This window comes from Rattus norvegicus, chromosome 1 (assembly GCF_036323735.1).
Source record: "Rattus norvegicus strain BN/NHsdMcwi chromosome 1, GRCr8, whole genome shotgun sequence".
Lineage (NCBI taxonomy): Eukaryota > Metazoa > Chordata > Mammalia > Rodentia > Muridae > Rattus > Rattus norvegicus.
Window position 1 is genome coordinate 245,162,730 of NC_086019.1, and position 19,160 is coordinate 245,181,889.

General features: G+C 43.6%; 1 protein-coding gene across 5 annotated transcripts in view; it reads right to left on the minus strand.

The window, feature by feature from the left end:
* Myof (myoferlin) overlaps positions 1-19,160 on the minus strand; it is a 148,660-nt gene that overhangs the window by 76,621 nt on the left and 52,879 nt on the right. For all 5 annotated transcript variants that reach the window (NM_001354115.1, XM_006231325.5, XM_063265126.1 and 2 more), the window contains exons 6-16: positions 17,660-17,826; positions 17,011-17,139; positions 14,326-14,388; positions 14,201-14,251; positions 12,582-12,612; positions 12,017-12,132; positions 11,201-11,327; positions 8,057-8,160; positions 4,664-4,732; positions 4,347-4,390; positions 1,829-1,911 (exon numbers count right to left, since the gene is read on the minus strand). In NM_001354115.1, the coding sequence (NP_001341044.1) occupies positions 1,829-1,911; positions 4,347-4,390; positions 4,664-4,732; positions 8,057-8,160; positions 11,201-11,327; positions 12,017-12,132; positions 12,582-12,612; positions 14,201-14,251; positions 14,326-14,388; positions 17,011-17,139; positions 17,660-17,826 (984 nt within the window). The remainder of the gene's footprint in view (positions 1-1,828; positions 1,912-4,346; positions 4,391-4,663; positions 4,733-8,056; positions 8,161-11,200; positions 11,328-12,016; positions 12,133-12,581; positions 12,613-14,200; positions 14,252-14,325; positions 14,389-17,010; positions 17,140-17,659; positions 17,827-19,160) is intronic.

Below are 19,160 nucleotides of genomic sequence, written 5' to 3' on the forward strand. Positions count from 1 at the left end.
TCAGAAATTCTCAAGAGAAGGGGGCTGGAACTGCCTCTAACAATTTCTGGATTGGTTCTGATATCATCACTGAGTAAGAATACGTTTAGCGGTATTTCTTGAACCAGCACCGTTAGATATTGCTTAGTGACTCTCTATAAGTGGGTTGGATTGCTTTTGCACGTTCTCTATACAGATGTGGTACTTTCTAACCTCTACTGGTTCTAACCTATATTGGACGGATCCATATTGCCCACTTATCAAGAAGAGGCTCTGAGCGTGCCCACCCTTTTTCTGTCCATTCTTTATCTCTATTTTCTGTTCTACGTTTCAGAAGGGTGGTGGCATTTGTATTCTGTTCAGAACTGGGGCTGTGGGTTTAAAAAAAAACCAAAACAAATAATTCTTATGATATAGTAACCATTTTAATACTTGTTTTCTGCAGAGAAAGGGATAGCGATTCCACTTCCTTCGCTGAAGCTCCCCAGTCTTATGGTCCCTTCAGCAGAGAATGTGAGGATGGAATCTCTCTCTGACTTTCATTTGTTTGCTTAAAATAATGACACATTTGGCTTTGTATTTGAGCATGCATTTCTGTCAGGCTCTTTGCTTTCCCTGAGATTCATACTTGTCTTTCTCTTTAACACTTTAAGATATGAAACCAGTATCTTCTTTAGACTAGGATCTTCCAGGTTTTTGACTTTGGTTGGGATCGATTCTAGTTTTTTTTCTTATTTTACATGTATTAGTGTTCTTGTCTACATGCGTGTGTATGTGTGGTTCACATATGTACAGTGCCTGCAGAAGCCTGGAAAAGGCTGCAGAGCACCCTGGAACTGGAGTTGTGGATGGTTTTAAGCCACGTTGAGGTCTCTGTGCAATACAATAGCAGTTACGTCTTCTTAATCCCTGAGCCATCTCTGCACTCCCATACCGATGCTCTTCAAACACCGGTGCTCTTAGAACACGTAACGACGATAAAAGGAAAAAACTTCAGTTCCTCCAGACAAATTTTCTTCTAAATTACTTCACTTTACTCAGTATAATATAATATAATTAATATAATATATATAATATATAATGTTTAATATACTGTCCCTTGCAAAACTCAAGCTGCAGGTATTGGTGTGCTTGTGTTCATTTTTTCAATTATTATTTTAGCTGCTTTCCTTTCTTTACTTTAGTCCTTAGATATGCATCGCTCCATAACAATAGGTACAGCCGTCTGAGGACACTCTGTGCTGACAATCGAGACAGTTCTAAAGCAGCTCCTGGCAAAAAGGGTTTGGATGGGAGCAAGAGAGCTAAAAATTTGTAACTTGGCATTTGCTTCCATTCTTAGTCATTTTGCTGTTTATCACCAAGACATCATCGGCATGGCTCACTGGCCTTACCGTGTGTGTGTGTGTGTGTGTGTGTGTGTATGTCTATGTATGTGTGTGCATATGTGTGAATACTAGGGATCAAACCCAGTACTTTATTCTCTAGGCATGTACTCTAATGATTGGCTACATTGCCAGCCTCATTCCTTATCTCTCATTCCTATTTTGAGACAGGGTCTTGTTAAGTTGCCAGGCTGGAGAGAGACTTCCTGTGTAGCACAGACAGGTCCCAAATGTGTGATTCTCCTGTCTTAGTCTCCTCTGTAGCTGGGGTCACAGTCCTGGCCATCCAACCCACATGCGTTTTCCTTTTAAGGCATCAAGCCTATTTCTAAGTGACTGCCATAGCCCGTGCTTTCCGTGTAAGTATTGCTCGCTAACCATTGCACTGCTGGAGCACTGTGACTGTCATTGTTCTGTCCTAGAAGCTTTGAGTCCTGCTTGGCTCTGGTCCTCAGGTCGCTTACCTTCCACTTCTCCCCCAGAGGCAGCAATTTTAGAGAGGTACAGGTATGTCGTCCCAACTACATCATTTTTGGTAAGCCGGTCCCTGTGTAAAACAAGAGGTTACATCCTCCGCCTGTGAAGTTATAGCTTTAGTTCAATAATATTAACCGAGAGTTAGAAGACTCCAGACCTCAAAAACTGTCTTGTCCAGTGGCATCAGACCTTATAGTACTCAAGGATTGTGTGGAAACTTGCCACCCTCATCTGCCCAACCTCCATTCAGGAAACCTCAGCTAGAGGCCAGGAGTACACACAACTACACCTGCAGGTCTAATGCCGATGACTCTCTCGCCTCTCTAGACACCATGGTCCAGTCAGACCAGGCATTCTGATGTCATGAAACTGAGATTAGCCAGAAAAGAAGAAGGAGATTTTCAAATGGCCCCAACTGACGTCACTGTTATAAAAGGAACGGATTAGTAATATGATGTTACATTACGAATTTATTTTTTTTTTTGTTTTTTTTGTTTTTGGTTCTTTTTTTTTCCGGGGCTGGGGACCGAACCCAGGGCCTTGCGCTTCCTAGGTAAGCGCTCTACCACTGAGCTAAATCCCCAGCCCCACATTACGAATTTATTAATGGGCCGTAATTATATTGTGTAAAATAGTCAGATATATCTTACCATATCTATGGCAATTTTTATGGTGCTTAAAATGGCTTAACGAGTATTATGGGCTTTATCTAAGGATCTATCAAAGAGAGAAAAAGTTTCTCTTTAATTAAATTCAAATGTGTATTGAGCACCTACTGTATGACAGAGGTTGCTTACCAGAGCACAGCCGCTTGACTAAAACTTAAATCTTCCCTACATTGTGGAGAATTTTTGCCAATATTCACTACAAGTACAAAAATGAATGTGTACCTTTCTTTAGGCGTCCTAGAGAGGCTTCAGGTTTGGGAATGTACTACGAACATTGATCTGTTTCATTCCTTTTATTCCTTAACCATAGAGTGGTATGCCCTTTCTGAAGCCTAAGGCTCTGTGTTTGCGGGAAAGGACATAGAATAATATCTTATAGGAAGCAACCAAGTCAAGTAATTTGTTAGGAAACCATTATGTACAGCTATTAAATCATAAACATGGGCTTGAATGTTTTCTGCCTCTTCAGATAGGTTTAGGGCCCTTAGCCTCCCCTTTGTTTTTCAAATACCCTTCAGTATATGCAATCTCAGATCTGGTCCCAAGGATCCCCCAAGGACACTGGGACCCTCTGTGTGCCCTCAGCTATTCGCATGCTCTGAAGGGGGCAGCGAAGGGCAGGAATGCCCACATTCATAGAAACCATAGGAGATGCTGTAATGGTTCACCCAGCAGACACCCAGCTCTAGAATCAGTAGGCCAGAGTGGATACCTAAGCCATTAAACCAGAGCTAAACCCAGACTCCCAAGGATCCCTCTGGCCCTGGAATCCCTTGTAGTATATGACCTGGGGATCCCCTATGCCTTGAAACTTTAATGTAAATTAAAGAAGGGGACATTTTGTTCTCAGATCTCAGTTGCAGCTCTGTTATGATGTGGTCACAAAGTCTCTCCTTCCCCTAGCCTGTCATCCTAACATGAAAGTCAGATGCATTTGACCAAAGGAGAAACGTGGGGGTTACCACGCAACATATGAGCCCAGCCGGGTCCATTTTCACTATGTGTTTGTGGACAAGCTACGTGGCCCCTCTGAGCCTCAGTGTCCTTGCTGTAAAGTGAAGTTGAGAGCAGTCCCTGCCCCACAGCGCTACCATGGAGATCAAGATGACCGTGTTTGCACCTCTCCCTCAGAGGGCTGAGTGCTGTCAGTTAAACACCCCATCCAACAAGGACATTCTATGAATGGTCTTATGGTGACTGGTTGGTTCTGAGAGGTTGGTCTAGTAAGAATTCTTCAATAAATTTCCCCCTTCCTCTTTCTTCCCTCTATATTCCCCTTTTCTTGAGCCTTACTATGTAGCCCAGGATAGCCTAGAACTCACAGTTCCCCTCGGCCTTGTTGGTACTAGGACCACAGGCATGTGCTACCATGCCTAACTTAATGAATTTCTCCCCACTTCAAGGCCTAACTTGATGAATTTCTCCCCACTTCAGGTAAGCAACTTTCTCAATTTTCCTTTTTAATAATAACAAAGAGTTGTTTTTAGATATTTTGATGATTCTTCCTAAAACTTGGTTTACTCTAGTTCTGGTCTATTTTGAATACCCTAAAGGATTTGAGCATTTTTCAGGTGACTATCTCTTTTAATTGGTTTATGAACAACTGATCCAAGAATTCTACAACTTTCCTGAAAAGTCTTTTCTATTGTTACTATTATTATTACTATTGCCTTATTGTTTTTATTTTTTAAAGAACCCTGTGTCACCCACTTCCAGGTTTAGCCTTCCTGTAGAAGAATGGCAAATACACCAAAAGGGGCTAGATAGGTCAATGCGATGCACTTGGTTCCCAGATGTTTAACTCGTTAATGCTAAATCCAACCCAATTGCAACTCACCAGTCATACACTGTTAGTTTTATTTTTTCACACATGGAAGGAAACTGTTAAAGAGAAACAGAAAATGGTAATTATTTCTCCATTAATTCTGTAACTAGTGGAGTCAATATTCTTAGGGTTTTTTTATTACTTTAAAATTTTTCATTTTATTAATGTATTATTTATAATTATTTATAAATAATGTATAATTAATAATAATATAGTTATTCTATCAATTTAGATCCCAAATGTTGCCCCCATCTCCAAGTCCCCCCTCAAAGAGTTCTTCTCCCCACCCCCACAGTCTTAGTTTTTATGAAAGAAAAGAAAAATCAAACCTTGATCTGAAGATTGACAACTTGATTCCATTCGGGGTTTGCATTTCTCTCAATAATATTTGTACACACCTGCAAAAATCACCAAAGAAAACAGTAGGTAGTCACAGTTCTAACTGCTAGCAGCTCTGTGAGTGTGTGTGTGTGTTGTGTGTGTGTGTGTGCATGTGTGTGATTATGACTTTAGTGGTCTACTTTTTAGTTATATACTTAGTAACCTGTAAACCTTGTGTGTGTGTGTGTGTGTGTGTGTGTGTGTGTGTGTGTGTGTGCCTGATTATGATGCTAATGGTCCATCTACATTTTAGTTATATACTTAGTAACCTGTAAACCCTGTATGTGTGTGTGTGTGTGTGTGTTTGTGTGTGTGTGTGTGTGCATGTGTGCCTGATTATGACACTAATGGTCCATCTACATTTTAGTTATATACTTAGTAACCTGTAAACCCTGTATGTGTGTGTGTGTGTGTGTGTGTGTGCCTGATTATGATGCTAATGGTCCATCTACATTTTAGTTATATACTTAGTAACCTGTAAACCCTGCATGTGTGTGTGTGTGTGTGCATGTGTGCCTGATTATGATGCTAATGGTCCATCTACATTTTAGTTATATACTTAGTAACCTGTAAACCCTTCCTCCACTCATTCTTCAGTCCCTTTCTTCCTTCTTCCTTTTCCTTCTCCTCCTCTCTCCTGTCCTTCCTCCTTCCCTTCCCTCTCGCCCCCTTCTTTCTCTCTCCTCCTTCCTGTCAATTCCTCTCTGTTTTCCACTCTCCTGACCCCTCCCCTTTGTCTCGGTGACTTGGATTGAACCAGGGCTTTGTACACACAGAGCATGTACATCCACACTTCAAACCTGCACTTTATTTTTTTTCTGACAATAAATAGGTGGATGTAACAGGAACTGAGGTTACTGAGCATCTATTAGACAAGAATCTCACGATTATTAATTGACCAGCTTCCAGATTACTCCTGTCTGGCATTTCCAGTCAGTTGCTTAGGCTTATAGCCAATCAGAACAACACCCTCCCCAACCCCGGATCCCACCCACCTGTCAATAAATCCTGACCCTCATTTCTTCATGAAGCTCCTGACATACTTGCTCACAAGCATCCACACATGGTTTCTATGACTCCCTAATTCCTTCCTGCCTTCTGACTCTGATGCCACTCTACCGTGAGCCCTCCAAGTCCACTCAGGATGAGGTTCAGAGCTCTCTGCCTCATGAAGCCCTCCCTAGCCCACCCCTGCTGACTGAATGTCTCACTTTCCTCCTGGCTTGCTGTCCTCCAGCCACACAGGCTTTCCTTCCCTGAAAGGAGGCTTCCTTCCTGGCCTCTTCCTCTGCTCCTCTTCCTGCTTGGAGCCCTTGGGATCAGTACACATCCATGCCTCTGCTCAAATGTTACTTCATCCAAGGCGTCCTAGTTGGTAACTTCACACACACACACACACACACACACACACACATACACACACACACATACACACACACATTCATTACAGGCAGATGAATGCGTATTCATACATCTATCGCTTGCTGTCACTTTGCTTTCTGTGTAGCTCTCAGCGCTGACTAAAATTGTTCAATTCTCCTTTGCTCATTGACTGATCACGTGATGATTTCAATGTACTCCCCAAAGCTCACAAATTGAAAACATAATATTGAAATTCCTAAGTGCATAGAATTTTGAAGTAGGGCCTTTGGGGGGGGGAATTGAAACAATGAGCTCAGGAGAGTGGGGAAATCTCATGGTGGCATTATTAGAGAGGTTTGAACTGTCACATTTACCCTCTCGTGTCACGGGTCCTTCTGCCACGGTACAGTGAAATAGAAGGTCCTTACCAGATTCTGAGCAGATATCTACATTGTGATCATGGACTTTCCAGCCTCAAAAACATGATCCAAATAGATTTCTGCTCTACAAATTGCTCCACCTCAGGTATATTGTTCCAGCAACAGAAAACAGATCAAGACAGTCTGCGTCTTCTAGGTTCTGTGAGAACTAACGCTGTCCATGCACTCATTTCCACATCCCCAGGACACAAAGCAGATGGCTTCTTAAACTAATTAACCGACTCAAAGACCCTACGAGATCGTTAGCACTCACATTTACAGTTTAGGAAACTCAGAAGTCAGGGACTGTGGCTGACTGTGAAGTCTACAGTTCAAATCAGACTTCGCCTTATCCCAGGGGCAGGGGCTCCCACTGCGTCTACAACAACCCTCCTAGGAAATCCTGTGTGCTCACATGGGTACTGTTTAAGGATTCCTTAAAGAAAGTCAGCACAAAGAAGGTGCTGACTCTTGGTTCCTGTAACTGTCCAGGGCATATCACTCTATGGGATAGAAGCTCCATCTTGGACCGTCTCTATGGTGGATATGGTCTCTTCTACACCAACGGTCACTCTACTTTTTCCAGAGAGGGCTTTTCTGCTCTATTCTGTCTCAGCACATGTTAGTGCATGGAAGGTAAGTAGCTCGATGAGAGTCAGGAGTTGTGGGTGTCCTTATAAGCTCTGACTGTCACAGTGTAGAGCAGTGTTTTTTTTCAACCTGTGGATGGAGATCCATTTGGGAATCGAATGACCTTTTCATAGGAGTTGCCTATCAGTCATCCACATTATAATTCATAACAGTTGCAAAATTAGTTATGAAGTGGCAACGGAATAATTTTATGGTGGGGGGAAGTCACAGCATTACGACAGTATGAGAGCCATTGGTCTTCTTTGAGGAATTATGTAGATCAACCTGGCACATGAGAATGTCTGTGGAGGATTGTCTTGATTGTTAGTTGATATAGAAGGGCCCAGACCACTGTGGCAGCACCATTCCCTGAACAGGTGATCCTGGGCTATGTAAGAAAGCTAGCTAAGTGTAAGCCTGAGGACCAGCCAGAGACTGAGTCAGCAAGCTGTGTTCCTGTGTGCTTTCTGATTTGAGTTCTTGCTTAAATCCATGTGTGACTGCCCTCAGGCATGGACTGTAACCTGTGGGCTGAAACAAAACTTTCCCATCATTATGGTGCCTTTGGTCAGATTTTTTTTTTATCCCAGCAACAGAATGAAGGCTAGGAATAATTAGTGGCTGGCTGGGATTTTGCCCAAGATTGAGGAAATTAACCTGAGAGATAACTACAGCAGTCCAGTGTTGATCTCACTATTCTAATCTTCAAAAGATGAGAATTTCTCTAATTTGAGTCCTGTATACTTTTTACCCCGAAATAAGATTGTGGACGAGCCTGGCATAGCCAGCTTCAGATAGCCAGGGTCTCTGCAGAGTGGTTCACTGACCAGGGACTATTTACCAAAGATAACTAGGAATTCACCGCCAGGAAAATCAAAGTACTTTACATGTCTGTCCTAAGAGATGCACACATTTAGATCACATACGAACCTTTTTCCCAGCAAAGGAGACCTCTACGAAAGGGTCCACGAGATTTTTTTTATCAGCATTGCCACCAAATATTTCCTTCACTGTCTGTGAGAAGGCATCATCCACTGGAAAGGAAGGAAGCACACAGGGACATTAAACCTACTCTTCTGAAACAATGAAAGTCATCCAACATGATTTAAAATTACCCCAATGCATCGAAAGAGATTTAGGAAGAATTGTTCTCCAGGGTAATTAGAACTAGCAGCAAAAATGTTCTTTGTCTCGTGTGTGTGTGTGTGTGTGTGTGTGTGTGTGTGTGTGAGAGAGAGAGAGAGAGAGAGAGAGAGAGAGAGAATTTTTACCTGTGAAGTTTTAAAATAATCAAGAGAGCCTCGAAAATAAACTAATAAATTATTATGTTAAGAACAGATCATTCGTGGAAGATGAAATAGTTTTCCCAACATCCATTTGGTCAGGGTAAGAAACAGTTGTCAAACTCAGGTCTTTGTACAATTTGGAGAATGTGTATCAGGTCAAAATGTTACAGGAGCAACTAACATTTTAGAGAACTTACAAGAAAAGCTGATACACTTACAGGTAGCATAGTTCTCACACGTGATGCATTACAAATGTAGTGTCTCTGTTTCGACAAACTCCAAAGTGCACAGAATGAATTGAATGGGCCAGTGTAGGAAGAGGAATGTGAAGCTGAATTTAATCTATTGAAGACATTTCCAAGAGAAAGATGGAATGGGAACATTCTAGAATCTTTGAAAAGACAGACGGGTTCCCAGGGAAAGAAGCAAATCCTGGGGCACCAGTCGTCGGCCCCCTGGAAAACTTGGGAAAGGATCCTGCTCCCTAGAGCCCAGCAGAGAAGGCAGAAAGGACGCTGGGCTGGCAGCTTGGTCCTTAGGAACGGAATCTTTCTAACTCATTTGCTTAAAAGTGTCCAATCTCCCAGATATAGATCTCTCCTGACAGACACATCCAGAGCATGTCCAATATAGAGGTCAATGCTAGCAGCAAACCACTGAACTGAGAACAGGACCCCCTTGGGGGGAATTAGAGGAAGGATTGAAAGAGTTGAAGGAGCTTGCAACCCCATAAAAAAAAACAATGCCAACCAACCAGAGCTTCCAGGGACTAAACCACTACCCAAAGACTATACATGGACTGACCCAGGCCTCCAACTGCATATGTAGCAGAGAATAGCCTTGTTGGGGCACCAGTGGAAGGGGAAGCCCTTGGTCCTGCCAAGGTTGGACCCCCCAGTGCAGAGGAATTTGGGGGGGGGCAGTAAGGGGGATGTATGGGGAGAATACCCGTATGGGGGAGGGGAAGAGGGAGGGGAAGAGATGTGGGCTTTGAACAGGAAACCAGGAAGGGGGATAACATTTGAAATATAAGTAAAGAAATATATTTAATAAAAAAATACAGAAATTGTCCAATCTCTCAGTAAACATGTCTCGTAATACAGTTGGGACAAATATAGTCGTCAAGACTATACTTAGCTCAACACTTCTTAAAACATTTTTTGCTTACTTTTGTTATATTATGTATGCACATACGTGTGTGTACATGTTTTGCGTGCGAGGGCACATGCATTCCACAACATGTGTTGTGTTAGAAGGTAGAAGTCAGAGGACCATGCTAGGTGTCGATCTTTAACATTTGTCTTGTTTTTGAGGCAGGGTGTCTCCTGTTGTTTGCCACTATGCCATGTACTTCGGGTTAGTTGGCCCACCCAGCTTCAGGGGTAGCACCCTGTCTTCGCATCTTATCTTGTTTTAGGGGTTCTAGCACTGCAGACACAAGCCACCACACTTAGCTTTTACATGGGTTCTGGGGACCTGAAATCAGGTCAAGCTTGCAAAGCAGGCAAGACTACTTGACCTACTGAGCCGTTTTCCTGGACCTGCTCGGCTATATTTTATAGTCCAACCATAAACATATTTTTGTTACAAAATTTTACACTTTTATTAGGTAGGGCCAGAGAGATGGCTCAGTGAATAAAGCACTTGCCACTAAGCCCTACAACCGGAGCTTGATCCCTGAGGTCTGTTAGGTCCAAATTGGGACCCCCGAATGGCAGTGCTGGTGACAATGTCCTAAACAGGACTTTGGCCAGGTAAACAGAAGGATCATTGTTGGGTGAACAGAGGCCTACAGATGGGCTTCTGCTTACCAGGAATCTCCCTTAGTCCCTGTGGCTTTTATTTGTTTGTTTTGCTACTTTGTGTGGGTTCTCCTGTGTCCTAACAGTGTCTTTTCTCTGGCTCAGTTCAGCTTCTCCTGGATCAACAGTCTCTTATTTTCACTTTGCTCAATCTCTTTTCTTCTTTAGCCGGACTCAATCTTCTTTATTCTAGGACCGTCTTCTCTACCTCTACTCTCTCACCTAGACTACTCGTCTGCCTTCTCCAATTCTACTCTTCCCTACTCAATCTCTCTCAGCCTCTACAGACTTTTTACATCCTCCTCTGTTCCCAGAGGCAACAACTATGTCTCTATTGTATTATGAGATTAGTTGACTAGACATTGGGGAACCCTTAAAGGGCCAGGCACACAAAATAAATCACACTACAGTCCACCTTCAAACATCGCCTCCCAATGGCAAGGGCATCTAGTTCTGGGTCAATCTGTACAGCCTATATCAGCTCAAAGACCCCACCCTGCTGACAGCATAAAAAATATGCCTGCCTTTCTGACATTTCTTTCCTGAGACAGCTTTTGCAGTTTGTTCCCAATAAATCTTTCTTTCTACCCACAGAGTAGTCCAATTCAGTGGTTTCACTGCCCCCTTGTTTACAAGACCCATATGATGGAAGGAGAGAATGAACTTAGACAAGTTGTCCTCTGAGATAGAAGCACTGACTGCTCACCTCTTTAGCAGTCTCTAGAAAAACAGAATATGGAAGGAAAAAGTGACAGAGCAAAATGGACCAAAGACAGAAACATAGGTGAGCAATGGCTGCCCCAGAAGCTGCTCAGAAACTTTCAGTGGGGCCAGAAGAATGGAAATAAATCCATGAAGGTCTTTCAGAGGTGAACCTTATAGAAGGAGCATCCATCAGTATTCAGAGTACGAGTTCAACACATACCATCTCAAAGACTACGGAAACCTCCCACCTCACCTCCATGCGTGACTAAAGCAATACATACTCTGGGGGATGTCCTCAGCTCGGTAGATCTTCAGCAAGAAGGTTACCCACCGGAGGGCAATGCCAGCTGGAAGTAACAAGTTGCTCTCGACGTCATCACTGTCATTGTCCCGGTCTCGTTTCTCAGACTATAAGAGACACATGATCAAAATCACACATAAAGAAGAGGCAGCTCTAAAAGAAGCCAGCGCTGCCTCCATTATGATCTCTAATGTTTGGTGCCTAGAGGTTCAGTCATTGATTTTCTTTCAGCCTCAAAATCCTCTACAATATCAATGCTTCAGTGTTTCCGTATCCTCCTGTAGTCTCATGAGAGCCAGCATTGAGGATGTGTGTGTGTATTCCTGTGTTCTGGTTTCTCTCTGGCCTATTCCTGTTTCTAGCCTGCCGTCTGATTTCTTAAACTATCAGTAACCCGTCAGGTGGAAGAAAGGGATGAGGTAATGAATCTTTGCATGCAAGATGATCTCAAGCCTTTCTAATGAAAACAATGAAGTATTTAAAAACACATATTTCTTGAATTAAATACTTACTCCTGGGTCCTGGGATGCACATTTGTAATCCCAGTACATAGCTCGTAGAGGCAGAAGATTAGAAGTTCAAAGCCAACCTTAACCACAGAACTATATCTGAAGGCAGCTTGAGCTGTATAAGACCCTGACTCAACACCCCTGCCCCCTAAAAAAAAGACCACAAATACCAGGAAGCACCAGGAAGGAATCCAAGCTGCAATGACAATCTGTGATCTGAGCTCCATTTCCCAGCGCACTGCTTAGCTACGTTTTTAAGAAGAGAAAGTAGAGGCCGAGGCACTCACTGGGGGTTCGTCTCCGGTTCCCAGGACAAACATGCTGACTTTCATGTACCCCTTTGCACCTGAGCTGGTGTCTTCTGGGTCATTGAGAAGGAGCCATTTCCTCATGACAGCATGGCCTAACAGAGGAGCAAAAGGACAGGGACACTCTAAAGGTGTGCTGGCAGGATAGTGATTTCACTCCAATTCTCCAGGCAAGCCCACAAGTCGGTATCTCCTTTTCATGCTCTGCTCACACCTTAGCCCCGCCTTCCCATCCTAGGGTGACTGAGATCATCACAAGACAAAGACATCGCCTGTTTATGCGTGTTAAGACTAAGAGTGTTAGACATCCACGTTCGTTTTCAGCTACTGTTTGTTCTTGTTAGGCATCCTCCACATTACAGAGACTGTTTTCTCATTCCTGTGGTGTGCTCTATGGAAGAGCCTTTTCCTAACACTTACAAGGCCCTTAGCTTGAGCCCACCACTGAAAAGACATTTCTTCTGAGATTTCCTAAAGCTCTAGGATTTTCTTCTGAATTAGCAGGAGTTGAGACTTCAAGTTGATGGGGGAGGACATTACTTACCAGGTTCATCGTAAACAAATCCAACATCAATCTGGGGAAAATTTAAAAATGAGTTAAATAGATTTTAGAATCAGTCTTGTCACTTTAAAGAAAAAAAAAAACCACAATGCATTATATTTAGATTCGATGCCCTTACTTTTTAAACTTTCAAGACCTAAATTACCACCTCACCCACTTTGTATCAGCATCTTGCCTGATTACAACATGTAGAAGACTCTTAATGGCCATCCCATAGGCAGCCACCAACCCAGACACTATTGCTGATGCCAAGAAGCGCTTGCTGACAGGAGCCTGATATGGATGTCTCCTGAGAGGCTCTATCTGAGCCTGACCAATATAGATGCAGATGCTTGCAGTCAACCATTGGATTGAGCACAGGAACCCCAATGGAGGAGTTAGGGGAAGGACTGAAGGAACTAAAGGGGATTGCAACCCCATAGGAAGAAGAACAATATTAGTCAACCAGACGCCCCCAGAGCTCCCAGGAACTAAACTACTAACCAAAGAGTATAAATTGAGGGACCCATGGCTCCAGCTGCATATGTAGCCGAGGATGGCCTTATCTGGCATCAGTGGGAGGGGAGGCCCTTGGTACTGTGGAGGCTCGATGCCCCAGTGTAGGGAAATTCTAGGAAGGTGAGGTGGGAGTGGGTGGGTGGGGGAGCACCCTCATAGAAGCAGGGGAATGGGGATGGGATAAGGGATTTGTGGAGGGGAAACCAGGAAGGGGGATAACACTTGAAATGTAAATAAATAAAATATCCATTTTTTTTAAAAAAAGAAAAGTCTTAATGGATCTTTACTGAATGAATGAGATAGATTTAGGGTTGGAAGAAACCATGAAAGCAGGGTGACTAGCATGTCCCAGGTTGCCTAAGACTTTCTTAGTTTCCACGTCGAAAGCGCCAGAGAGACTGGGACCATTAATCACCCTACAAGAAATAACCTGGCCTGATCCCGTCCAACCTTCCTTCTTCTTCAGTCATTCCTAATGTGAATATTAATCTAACCGGTGGTTGGACGGTTCCATGGTGTCTTCACGTGTCTCCATGATGATGAATCCATCTTGCAGATGAAGCAACCAAGAATCAAAGCGGTTAAGAGAATTAACCCAGGTGACAGGCAGAGTATGACCAGAAGTCTGCCTGGACCAGACCGTCTTAGAAGCATGTTAGTGACCAGATCTTCTTCCTCCAGAAGGTAGCTCATCCTCTGAGAACTGCTGAGGTGTCAGTCAAGAGCCCACACAGTGAGGACTACTTGAAAACATGTAGCTTCTCTTGCCCGATTTCACTTTTTAGACAGAACTCTGGGGCCACTGGTAAACAGAGCTACTTGTGGGGCTTTTTGTCAGCATCAAGCTAACCCGTCCTTTGTACGAATGACTTTGCTTCCATTCACAGACAGAAACCAGCAAAGGCCTCCAGGGACACACCAATGCTATTCGTGTTATACTTTTAGGGTGGACAAGACCCATGAAGCCTTCAGCAAAAATCATGGTGTCTGCCCTTTATGGAGAACCCTAAGATGTCACCGCCATGTGTGTCACCGGCCGTGAATCAGATTCCCTACAGAGTTCTCATTTTTTACATAATTGAAAGAAGAATGCTGTTACTCACCTTAAATTCCCCCATCAGACTATCTGCCCTCAGAGAGTGGGAATTATAAACCTGGAAGAAAGGAGAAGGGTGAGCGGACAGTGTCCAGTGCTCAGTGAGCAGCGTCCTCCTCCTGTGTCCCTTACCCGGATGCTGATGATCTCATCCATGAGTTCAGAGGGTGTGATGTGCACATTGTAGAAAAATAACTGTCAAAACAACACAGAACACATCAGACATTATTAGCTAGTGACTCCGGTCCAGAGGGGCTGGCTTGTCTAGAAAACTGCTAAACACTTTCAGAATTAGGTATGGCTGTGTGAGCACTTACCCATCTCCCCGTGCTAGCAAAGGAAAACCCAAGGAATAACGGGCATTAGCTAACTTGTTCACTTAGCCCTAACTAAAGTGAGGATCTAGATTATTCCGCATGGCCTCTTTGACCAAAGTGTGTGCTGACGGCTGGGATGCCCATTCAGCTCACTAACATTCCTAGTTCTATCATTTCTGTCTAACGCCTTTAAGGAAAATGTTGCCCATTCACTTGTGGTAACTCCTTCTCAGTCAGGCCTCATCACCCATTTCCCAGCACATGAGAAGCTGAGGTGTGAGGACTGCCATGATGGAAGCCAGCCTGAGTTACGCAGTGAGTGTAGCCTGGGCCACAATGAGGACCTTAACTCAAAAACAATTTAGTATTTACTAAAACAAAACCACTTTCTCCAACTTCTTTTGTAGAAATATTTTAAATAAAAAACCGATACTTTTTATCTTTGTTACTATCTTAGGACATTTGTTTCGTCTTTCTGGTTGGTTTGTCTTATTTTTTGTTTTCTTTTTTTGAGACAGAGTCTTACTATGAAGCCCTGGCTGTCCTGGAACTCACTCTACAGACCAGCCTGGCCTCAAACTCACAGAGATCTGCCTGTTTCTGCCTCCCAAGTGCCAGGATTAAAGGTGTGCACCAACACCACCACCCAGAGGTCTTGTTTTCCTTTTAAGGAAAATAGATTTATAATAATTTTTACAAACTGGAAAGAGAAATAAGTTCCTACTCTGACTATGGCCATCTTAAAACATCCAGAGAACCTAAAACAGGGCTAATCTTTTTTTATTTTTTTGCTTTCTTTTTCTTTGTTTCTTTGTTCCTTTCTTTCTTTCTTTCTTGATTTTTAACTGAATCATTTGAAAGAAAGGTTAGATATCATGGTAATTTCTTCCTTCAAAGTGTATTTGTGCATGTCTCATAGGAGCAAGGGCACCTTATTTTTTTTATAATCACAATGGTGTTATCACATCCCCCAAATCAACACATATGTAATCAATTCTAAGATTTTTCTGTATGTTTCAAAACAAAAATTCTCGGATTTTTTTCCCAAAATCTAGGATCCACACAAAGATCACAGCTGCATCAGGATATCCTAGCTTCTCAGTTTCATTTTATCTAGAATAGTTCTATTTTAGTGCTATAGGGACCAATTGCTTTATAAAATATTCCACAGCTAGTGCATAATACATACTGTTACATGCCTGTAATCCCAGCACTTGAGATACTGAGGTATAGAAGTCAAGATCTCAGGCCAGCCTGGGGTACAAAGTGAAAGTGACCAAAAAATTCTGTCTGTTTGTCCATCTGTCTGTCTGTTCATCTGTCTATTCCAATAGTTTGATAGCTGCTGACATATTATCCACAACACACAGTGGGTTGGTGCTTTTTTGTGCTATCAAGGCATAGGTGTCCTATAAAAGGGGGAGGGGCCTGGGAATATAGCTCAGGGTACACCTAGTACAGATGATGCTCCAGGTTCAGTCTCTGGCACCACAGATACATATAAAAGGTATCTATGTCATCTCATTGTGTTATTGATGATATTCAAGTTAATGACTTAGTTAAGGTGATGAATATGAAAGTCTAAGGAAGATGGAGATCCTTGCTGTACTCTTCACAGGAGCTTAGCTAACACAGAGCCCATATCACGAAAGCCTTAACCGACATGTCTCGTTCTAAAGCCCCAGTCACTGGCAGCTAGAGGCATCTATAAGCTTTTGTTTGTTATCAGTCTAAGATGTATAGGTTTGAAGAAAATGGGGTCCGTCCCTTTCCTCACTTGAATAAGACAAGACACAGGGGGCAGAAGAGAAGAAACTGGTTTCTCTTATGAACATAGATAGGAAATAAGGACAAAGCCAGAATCGGGACTGGGATTCAATGCTATAGGAAGAAGAGAGATTAGGAAAGGCCCAGGATGGGGAATCTCAGAGCTGAGTCTCCCAAGCATAGCACAGCTAGCCTCCGAGGGGCTCCTACATTGTTTCTGTTCATGCCCAGTTGTGGTTTTGTGGCGTCTGAGATGACCGGCAAAGCGTTAAGCACTTTTGAGTGTGTCACAGAAGTCAACAGAACCAGGCTGCATTGTTCGTTCATGTGGCATTTCTTTCATATGAAATATTTTTGTAGCCAAGCAAATTTTGACACCTCTTGAATTGCACAGGGATACAGTCAACATTCAGAGTCATTCTGTAATGTGAAGGAGCAAGGATGGATGGAGGTAACATCACACTTAAAGGGACATCACCAGGCTAAAGGGACCCAGGAGGAAACTAGAAATGACAGGAAGACATGGGTAATTGGAAATCAGTAGATGTTAGTTAGGTGGTGTCAAGCCCACGCGGCTCTGACCGCTCTGTGCTTAACACCAGATGCCTGTTCTATAGTTTCTAGTTCTTAGCTCTTGTGTTTCCCTCTGTGAACTGGGTGAAATTGGCATGAGAAGATGTGTACAAACAGGACAGACTGGGTGAGCAGGGCCATGCATTCTCAACCCACTCACCTCATCAAAAAATGGATTGTTCCCTCTCTTGATTCTCGTGCGGTGTGTCTGACCACAGACGTGAACTTTCACCACAGGCCTTATGTTGTTGCCGCATAACTGACGGCCTTCAATCACTCTGACACGGATCTGCAAGCACAAAGTGGTCCTGTTAACAAAGCTTCTCCAGTGTGTGGTTCAAAGGAATTCCTGGGTGTCATTTCAGCCCTCTGGTTCATAAGGATAGCTACCTCCCAGTCTGGAAGGGGCCCGTCTCTGATCACTGAGCAGGAGAACTGGCCTGGGAAAGCAGGGCAGACTGAGATTCCAGTACTGTGGCCCATTGCCTGGTCTTCAAGTGCCCTGAGATGCACTAACACTGAGAGCTAAGAAAAATGCAACAGGTGCCTGAGCTGCTGTTATTCTTTGCTAATTAGCCCCCACCTACTTCAGAGGAAAGGAAAGTTCCCATTACATCCCTCTGAAGCTGCTTGTCTACTGTGACTAAACTTTTCAGGCTTATAGACAGGAAACTCTCCTTTCTGGGTCCATGTCCTTATATTCTTTTTCAGTAGATGAACCCCTGCCCATAGGACTATGTCTATCATGATGTCACAGCAGTGGCTGGGTCTTGGGCTAGGGGGTGGCGGAACAGCAGAGCCCTTCCCACCTGGAAATCCTGTGGCTTGTTGGACAGCATCCTCCGGCTGCTCTTCCCTTTGGTGATCCTCCGAGCAAGCTGAGCTTCTGACATTGTCCCAGATGGCCCCTTGGGTCCAGGGCCTCTGACCATGCCATCTACCCTGTCTTCATCCCCCTGGTCTTCTTCCTCTTCTTCTGAAATACAGAAAGGGGAACCAGTTAGCGATGGCCCTTAGCCTGCGACTGTCTATCTAGCACCCTGGTCTTCTGGACTTGTCCTGTTCCCAAGGTAGCAGGTAAAGGAGATGATTTGGTGGCACAGACTGGGACCTTGGTGTTTAGACACAGTTTCTTTCAGAAAATGCATTCATGGTGTATTAGGAGACCTTTGATCAGATCGTCTTCTCAGAGACAAGAGAACGCCAGACAGCACAAGGACAGTGAGAGAGATATTGTGGCCTGGACTGGCTAGAGTGGGCAAGTGCTTACCTCAGGAGCCAGCCTGAGAAAAGGGACTAAAGAAATGAAGATAGCCATGGAGAACCAAATGCATAGATAAACTTCAAGCCCCCACCTCCCACCCCCCATGCCCTGCTTCTCACTGCACTTCCTCTAGAGACCGACCCAGGAGCCATGTTGGAATCCCACCTGCTCAACTTCTTAAGTTCATAGCCCTTTTCTTGCTGAGCACCATGACAGCCACGTCCTCCTCTTGTCGTTCTGTTTGTGACATCAACACCCATCTGTCCCTTCCTTTACCCCCCAGTCACTCCACAGATTCAAGGGAGAAAGTTATTCCCACACAGCAGTGTAATGTCCTCACTCTCTGCTGTCCTTTAGATCCTTCTCCACAAATGTCCTCCAACTCTGAAGGTCTCCCAGTGGCTCCTTCTCACTGTCACCTTCCTCCCACCTTCAACCCTCAACTACATGTAAACTTTTCTTTCTCCAAACAAACAAACAAACAAACAAATGCACAAAAAACACAAAACAAAACAAAAAACCTCAACTCTGTCTATCACCTCTTCCCTCTCTTTCAGTCACTAAATCTTTGATATCTATTGACAAACTTTAGCCTCTCTTTTCTTAAGAGACAAAAAGGGACTGGGAAGATGACTTAGTCAATAAAATACACTCGTGCTGAGGGACTCAAAGACAGACATGGTGAAAAACTCTCAATGTGAGAATCCCATCTCAAAGAATAAGATAGAGAGAAACTGAGGAAGTCCTCAGGCATTGACCTCTAGCTGTGCAAGCACACGCGTGCGCGCGTGCACACACACACACACACACACAAGCATGGGCATGCACACACACGCACACACACACACACACAAGCATGGGCATGCACACACACACACACACACACACACACAAGCATGGGCATGCACACACATGCATACACGCACACACACCAAAACTCCAAACTCCTGGTTATCTACAGATTATAATCTAAGACATTTTAGAGGATGAAAACAAGCAGCATTTGTCCATTCCACCTTTGGATTCCGAAGATCTTCTTCAGGGAT